Genomic DNA, 8,769 nt, shown 5'->3' with positions numbered 1-8,769 from the left:
GGAGAGTGAAACAGGAGGCTTCAGGGGTCCGACTGACAGAAACGGAGCCAGTGGACAGGGGCACCAAGGTGATGACGGAGAGCCGAAGAGCCAGGGTGACACTGAGGGATCGGAGGACCATGGTGGAGTCGACGACTCTGGCAACTGAGGGCGAAGGTGGGGTTTCGGAAGACCGCAGTGGAGTCGGAGCGACTGAGGACCAAGGCAGAGCCAGAGGGAGAGGGGAGCCCAAAGGAGCTGGAGAGATGGAGGGACGAGGCGAAGCCGGAGGAGTGTAGTCCTGAGGGGAGGGCAGGTCGACGAATGTCCGCTTGAAACGCTGCTGGATCCTGGTGTGGCTGATTACTCTGTAACTAGGCTGACGAGACGTGCGACGGGCAGATCCAATTGGAGCTTTTATTAGAGTGGTCAAAACAGGCATGGTCAAACACCAGCAAAAAAAAATTACAATCCAGGGTGAGACAAAGAGTAATCCGACAAACAGTCAAAGGTCAACAAACAAGAAGGCAAGGCAAGAAAACATAGAGACTGGGGACAGGGCACAGGCTAAACAATAATCAGCTATGTGTGTGTGGATGAGTACAACCTTTATAGTGTCACTGATAGGAAACCGATGTGGTGCAATAATGAGTTCATAGGCAGTGTTTTATGGGGAATGGAGTCCAGAGAGAACCAAGACAAAATGTGACATTAATACAGTTCTATATATATTGTCTTTGTCCAGTATCATCAATGTTACCCGTGTTGTGCTCAAGCTACCCTGAATTTGGATTACCCGTGTGTTGGATTAAAAGGCTTTCATATACATTTATCTTTGTCTCTGTGAGTTTGTAGGCAGCACAGTATGACAATAAGCATGAAAAGTTCAACTCTATTGAATTATGACTTGATAATCATACATCACTAAATGTAAAGCTAAATGTAAATTGAGCTGTCTAGATAAGTAGATTTAACCGTATGCCTATAATAAGTATATTTTATTTACAGTTTCTTTTTCAAGATAATGAACAGGCTGTTGGAGACAGGAGCAACTCCAAAACTGATGAGTTGAGCACCTGACCTGTCTGACACTATTCTATCACAGTATGAGTAAGAAAACAAAAAGATCTGATTTATCCCATTGCTGAATGTGACTACTTTTGTTGCAGTGTATTGATGAATCTGAGAATGGTTCTTTTGTGTTTATTCTAGATCACCCTTTGACCATTGTGTTATTTGGAAACTCTGCCGCAGTCCAGTTTCAGTGTGACAATATTTTGCTTGGAGAAATACTACCAAATATAGAAAATGTAGCTACCGTTTCCAGGACTGTTTCTTCGCAGATGAAGATATCAGGACATCGTGTCTCAGTGATCAACCTGATTGGCTTACAAGAGACTGCACTTAATCTAGATGCTCTCACTGGTCAACTAGTGAATGAAAATGAAATCATTGCCTTCATCTTTGTTGTGCGACTGGGCCAGTTAACAGATTCTGATAAGATGGGTCTTGAGTGGCTTCAGAGAGTGTTTGGTGATGAAGTTCTTCAGTTTGTGATGATTCTCTTCACCTATGAGAGCGAGGAAGAGTCTGACTCTATAATAGATGATCTGAAGAAAAACTCTACTCTGGAGTGGCTGACTGAGAAATGTGGCGGAAGATTGCACACCTGCAACAAAAACATGAACAACCAGTCAGAGATGAGAGACCTGATGAACAGGATTGAGCATCTGTTTACTGATAATAAACAGCAGTGCTACACCAGTGAGATGTACAACACTGCATTAAGAGAGAGAGAAGACCTGCAAAACAGGACACATCAAAGTGGTAAGAACACAGATTTGGTTTTATTGTTGTGAAAGAGGAAATGTTTACAACAGTACAAATATAGATTTAACTTATTATTTCTCCAACAAATTTATTTGCCTATGACCCTATTCTACCATTTCCATTCATAACCCTCGGATTATACAATTATAGACACAAATATGTTTGTATACAGTACATGGGTTTTGTTAAATTACATACAAACAACAACCAATACATCAGAAACAAATTGCATTCAGTTTCAACAAACCACTGTCGATGTTTAGTGACCTTCATGTCTTTCCAAATGGTTCTTTCCTCTGTGAAACACAAATAAATACATTTAAGTCAGTGGGGTCTAGAACAACAACAATAAAAAAATAAATAAAAAGAAGGAAGAAAGTTATACAAATTTAGAACAACCTGAGAGTTAGTAAATGGTAAAGAAATTTAAGATGATTGAACAAACTGTCAACAACAGACTACCACACCTGCTAAAGTTTAAAATAAATATTATATTTTAGTTTATTCAAGGATTTTCTTAAAATGTATCACAAATTTAACTCAATTTTGATATTCTCTAACCTTTTCTATTACAAGATCTAACTAAAATAATGAAAGACAGCATGGAAAATGCACCAACGATAAAGGCAAGAAAGAGACTAGAGGTAAGTGTTAAGTGAAGTGCAAAAATACAATAGGAGAAGGATGATAGAAATAACTTGGAGAATATCTTATATTACTTTCGAATCCACTGCATACTTTATTTAATTTTGCTGATTTGTTTCTCAGGCAAAAGTAAAACAACTTTCAGAATATGGTGCAAGACTGGATCAAAGCAAAGAAAGGGGAATCAGTGAAAAAGTTGACCATCTATTTCAAAGACTCCAACTTGATAACAGATGTCACTGTAAGTTAAGAGTTGCAGATGTTCTACAATTAACTGCACATTCATTAGAGTCTCATGAGTCTTGTGCTGAAGAGAACCTGATTCAGACTTTCCTACAAAAACTACTGATGATGAACTACAGAGCAAGATACATTAAAACTAAAGAAAACAATAAACTGCATGAAAGACAACAGAAAGACAGAGACTTATTTAAAGATGAAGATGATGCTGATATTTTCAAAGAAATGTCTTTGTTTACTGAAGGGATAAGCAGAAAAGTTGCTATTCACCCAATGGATGTTCAGATGGCTGTGTTTCATTGTGCTGATAGTTTCCTGAAGCAGCTGATGGTGACTAAACTGTCTCAGTGTCAATACGCTCTGCCTCTGCTTGTTCCTGATCCATTTACACAAGAGATTGAGTTTCCTCTCTGGACATTCAGACAAATTAACAAGAGTTGGAAGATGAAAGAGATCAACAATGAAATCAGTAAAATCCAGCCTATCTGGAAAGCAGAAACACCAATGGTGTCTTTCTTTAGGTTTGGCTCAGTGTCCTCATCCAAATCTCAGCTGATGAACAGTTTGATCAATGAGAAACACAACACGTTCTTCCACAGGAACTGCTCTGGCAGCAGCAAAACCAGACTACTGATGGATGGAGTGGTGGAGATTGCCTGGTACTGCCCCTCTGGGAAAGACACAGATAAATTCACTCAATGTATTGCTTTATGTAACCTTCATGGTGATGCAGGAGACAACGAGAAACAGCTGCAGATCCTCACTGAAATGGCCTCAATCAATGTTGTTATTCTACCACGACTTGACCCGGATGATAAGAGTGCAGCACAGATGCAAAACCTGTACAAGGACAGAAAACCACTAATTTGTCTTTTTACTGAAGATAAATATAGTGTAACTAATATGAGGAGCGGGAAATACAAAATTGGATTAAAAGACAGAAATCAGTCAGATATATCTGAAGAACTTGAACAAGCTATAAATGAATGTCTCTTGTTTGTATCATCAGAATCATCTTCTGTTTTTAGACTTGAAGATATATCAACATATCAAAATATGAGAGTAGATGAGGAACATGACAATGACTGCAGAAGAGGAAAAGAAACAGCCCAGCAGTTGATGGGTTTACTGAAAAAAAAAGATCTGACAGAAATCAAAGAATCACTTCTGCCCTGCCAGGGGAAACTGTGGCATCAGTGGTGTGAAAAGAACAAAGAACTACATAGATCTCAGGGAAATGAAACAGACATGGAAATAAAACAGAAACAAAACATGAAGAAAATTCGTGAACAGCAGCATGTGTTGGACATTGGTGACTTCATGAAGTTGTTTATTACAGAAATTAATTCACAATCTCCAAATGAGAAGATATTTTTTCTTAAATGGCTCACAATCCTCCTGGATGAATACACTTCAGCTGACCTTTCTGCTCTACATTACAAGTACAATGAAAAATGGTCAAAAGTCAGAGCTGAACAACAGATGACCAATGAACATGCAGAACTTGAAAATATTTCAAAAGCACTTCAAGCTGCAACTTTTGGCTTGGAGCACATCCTGAGGGAGATCGGTCAGATCTATGAATCATGTAAATCAGTGAATAAGAACAAGGAAGGCCTGCCGTGTGATTTTTCTTCTCTCCCGAGTCTTGCAGCAGAGATGATGATCTCTGGATTTCCACTGGAGGTGATGGATGGAGATGCTGCTCATGTTCCTGTAGATTGGGTTACTGCTGTTCTACATGAACTCTTCCAGAAACTGGGAGACCAGAGAGTGTTTGTGCTGTCAGTTTTAGGGATCCAGAGCTCTGGGAAATCCACTATGCTGAACGCTATGTTTGGACTCCAGTTTGCTGTCAGTGCTGGCAGATGCACCAGAGGAGCTTTCATGCAGCTGGTCAGAGTTTCAGAGGAGATGAAAGAACAGCTGAAGTTTGACTTCATTCTGGTTGTTGATACTGAGGGACTTCGAGCTCCAGAACTGTCTGGAAGGTCAACAAGAAATCAGGACAATGAATTGGCCACATTTGTTGTTGGTCTTGGTAATCTAACATTAATCAACATTCTTGGAGAAAGCCCATCAGAGCTGCAGGACATTCTTCAGATCGTTGTTCAGGCCTTCATGAGGATGAAGAAGGTCAGACTGAATCCCAGCTGCATGTTTGTTCATCAGAACGTTTCAGAAGTCACAGCTGGAGAGAAAAACATGGACGGAAGGAGACGACTGCAGGAGACACTGGATGAAATGACAAAACTTGCTGCTAAAGATGAAGTCTTTGATGCTGAATGTTTCAATGACATCATTACTTTTGATGTACAGAAAGATGTGAAATATATTGCACAGCTCTGGGAGGGAAGTCCACCAATGGCACCACCAAACCCACCATATTGTGAAAACATCCAAGAGCTAAAGACAACTTTTTTTAGCCATGCTTCAAAGTCAAGTGGCTTAGAGCTAACATGCCTAAAAGATCATATTAAAGATCTCTGGGAGGCTTTACTGAATGAGCGATTTGTGTTCAGCTTCAGAAATTCTCTGGAGATTGCAACATATCGAAAACTGGAGACAGAATACAGCAAGTGGTCCTGGAGTCTCCGCAGAACTATGCTGGATATAGAGAACAGACTTTACAACAGCATAGAAAATGAAACAATTGATGAGGTTTCAGAAAGAGATCTTAAAAGAAAACTAAAAGTGAAAAGTGGAGAAGTAGAAAAATCTATGTCAGATTTCTTTAAGCAAGACAAAGATAGAGATATACTTAAACAGTGGAAAGCATTATTTTACATCAAAATCAAAGAGCTTCAGGAAAACATTGTGAGAGAAACAAGGAAGAAGTTAAATGATATTCTTAAGCAGAGAGATATAAAGAAAGATATTGACGCTCAGAGGACACGACATGAAAATACTCTCTTGGAAAAGAGCAAAGAACTTGCAATAAAACTCAAAGACAAAGCAAATGATGAAACAATTCTGGAAAATGAGTTTGATTCCTTTTGGAAAGATTGTGTTAACAAGATTAAGACAGAAACTATTCAAACTCCTCATATCAAAAACATGAATGTATTAAAAGACATGAAACAACTCCTCAGTGACATCTATAAAAGCGGCCCTGTAGAATCCTGGAGAGACAGCAAGAATATTTTCTCTGTGCCAAATTTTTCAGATTATGTTCAATTCAAGAAATCCAGTGGAATTACAGGACATGATAAAAATGCCTTTAGATCAGCTAAACAGACATTTGGTAACATTGAGGTTGAAACCCAGGTTAGAGCCTTAGTCAATGACATTGCTCAACAAGCAGACAAAATTATCATGTCATATAACATTGCAAAGATGGGCTACAACAAAACATACATTCAAGAACTTGCAGATTATATCAAAGCCAGAGTAGTAGATTATGAACAAGGATCCAGGAACTATGTGCTCATAAAGGAATTTTACATGGATTTGCTCATTTCCATCTGTAAGAGAGAAAACAAGGTAATTACTGAACAACACAGAAGATTCAGGGAAGCCAATGATCCTGTTTTCTACTTTGAAAAGAAGCGTGAAGTGTACTATAGTATTTTTCAGAAATACTGCCATGGTGCAACATCAGCTGCAATTTTTGGGGAGATCATCTGTCAGAAACTGAAAGAGCCCATTCAACAAAGTGTCTACAAAAACATTGCAAGAGATTTCATTAATGAAATTAAAACAAACTGTGAATCATTAAATGGAAACAGATCTAAATTAGAGAAACACATCCTCAAGAGTCTGGCAGAACAGGAGGATTTTGACAAATACATGAAATACATTCACAGTCCAAGAGACCACTTCAAGAGTTTCATCAGAGATGAAGTCAATCATTACATCACTGATAAATTTGAAGAAAGTATTCGTCCCAAAATGGAGGAGAATACTGAACTCCTGACAAAAAAGATAATGGAAGCAGCTCGTAGAGCAACTACACTCGTCAACATGTCCAGCGGAGATGTTCAGGAGTGGCTGAATCATTTCACACTGCAACTCTCAGATTTGCTGATTTTCTCTGTAAAGGACCTCAGTGGCGTGAGCCATGACAGTGTTGATAATTTCAATCTCCTAGAAGAAGTGATAAGTGTGGAAATTGGTTCAGTATCATCTGAAATACAGCTTAAATTCAGCACAGAGACATTTCCTGTAAATCTGGAAGAGAAGGACAGACCAGATGAGATTCTGATTGATCATCTCTGTCAGTGCTGCTGGGTTCGGTGTCCATTTTGTGCAGCCACCTGCACCAACACAATAGAAAACCACTCTGGAGATCACAGTGTTCCTTTCCATCGAGTGAATGGACTCACTGGTATCTTTTATGATGAAACAAAGTGTCTTGGGTCAGATTTCTGCACAACCTTAGTGAGAACAAAGAAAATGTTCTATAAAGGTCAGTGGTTTCCATGCAATGAATACAGAAAAGCAGGAAATGTTTATGCAGAATGGAGCATCACTCCTGACTTCTCAGAGCTGCCGTACTGGAAATGGTTTGTATTTAGATTTCAGAAAGATCTGAAAAAGTACTTTGGGAAAACATTCAATAGATGGGATGAGATTTCATATGGATGGAGTCAGTACTCAAAGGAGCAAGCTATTGAGAGTTTGGATAAATATATATGAAGAGTTCAGGTGCAAATGCTTCTAAATACGTCTTAAGTTTTTCTTTAAAATTAGCATTGTTTTTCATGGGTAGTATGTATAGGTTTCTATGTAAGTACTGGTACATCTGAATGGGTTTAGGCTGGGATTTAGCATATTTGAAGTGCAAGTACTTGATTAACATATACTATGTGTTGAGAGCATTCACTCAGTATCGTTTGTTACCTCATTTTTGACCAAGATGGCTTTTAGAAGTTTAAAAGCCAATAAAAACCAATAAAAACGAGTCTTTTTTAACAAATTAAATGAAGCAAAATTTAAAATTAAGATGGGTATTTGGCAATAACGAATTAAGATAAAGGCTCCGCTGGATTTGCTTAGCCACAAGCATCTGACATTGAATAAAAGAATAATGCCAACATTAGCGTATATGCTCCATCCACATTATGCATTTAAGACTCAATGAGTAGTTAGTTATCATTTGAAAAACCTTTACTCACATAGATTTGGCTAAACCTACATGTTTTTGTGGAGGAAAATTATTGAATCCACTGATGACTATGTTGCTAAGTAGTACTAAACATTTTTGTCTTTGAGATTAATGTTTGCTGTTAACAAATATTAAATTGAAAGAATATAACAATCTGCTTCTACATGAGATCATATGATGTGGTTCTTCTGGCACGTGTGTGATTCACCATGATTTTCAAATTTTGTAGTGTGCGCATGTTTTAGTTTTACAAGAAGACAATCTGTTAAGATTCTTCTTACGTGCATGATGTAACCAGATTTCATGATGGGTTAGGATTTTAAAAATCTTGTTGTCTGAGCTGTAGGAATTCATCAACCTTAGAAAATTAATAAACCAATCAGATTGAAACATTTATCAGCCTCATAGTATAAACATAATTTAACCATTGTGTATTACATAAATATGTAATCAGAAATGAAAAATCTGTGTTCATTTACTCAACCTCATTTCATTCCAAACCTTATTTTAATGTTTTCCATGTGGAACACAATATTGTGAAGGATCTCTGAACTGTTTTATTTTCTCTCCATACAATGCATGCGAAGAGCTCTAAAAAAAGAAAATATTCTATTGTAGCTATAAAATCATAATACATGTACATTAATTAAATGCTTTCATAATATATGTATGTTAATTAAATGTTTTCATAATACATGATTGTTAATTAAATTCTTTTGTGTTTTATTTATTAGTATATATTAACTTTTTTTGGCTCCAGCCACTAGAGGGCACTCTATATATGAACTGTGTAGTCGAACAGGCAAAGCATAGCAATAAGGGGCTGGATTCATGAAACATTCTTGAGAAGAAATTTCTACTTAACTGCCCTTTTCTTCTTATTTTCTAACTCAAGAAAAAAGGTATTTTGTATTCCCAAAGATTCTTCTTAATAATATTCTTATCTTTTTCCTTAAAGTCCAACTGAA

General features: G+C 37.5%; 1 protein-coding gene across 1 annotated transcript; it reads left to right on the top strand.

The window, feature by feature from the left end:
• Positions 1 to 1,085: 1,085 nt before the first annotated feature.
• Positions 1,086 to 7,332, top strand: LOC132160226 (interferon-induced very large GTPase 1-like). The gene is made up of 3 exons (XM_059569962.1): positions 1,086 to 1,089; positions 1,192 to 1,834; positions 2,613 to 7,332. Exons 1-3 carry the CDS (start codon positions 1,086 to 1,088, stop codon positions 7,330 to 7,332), a joined length of 5,367 nt encoding a protein of 1,788 aa, XP_059425945.1.
• Positions 7,333 to 8,769: the final 1,437 nt, after the last annotated feature.

Source organism: Carassius carassius, chromosome 16 (genome assembly GCF_963082965.1).
Source record: "Carassius carassius chromosome 16, fCarCar2.1, whole genome shotgun sequence".
NCBI classification, from domain to species: domain Eukaryota; kingdom Metazoa; phylum Chordata; class Actinopteri; order Cypriniformes; family Cyprinidae; genus Carassius; species Carassius carassius.
This window is presented reverse-complemented; position numbering and strand designations above follow the sequence as displayed.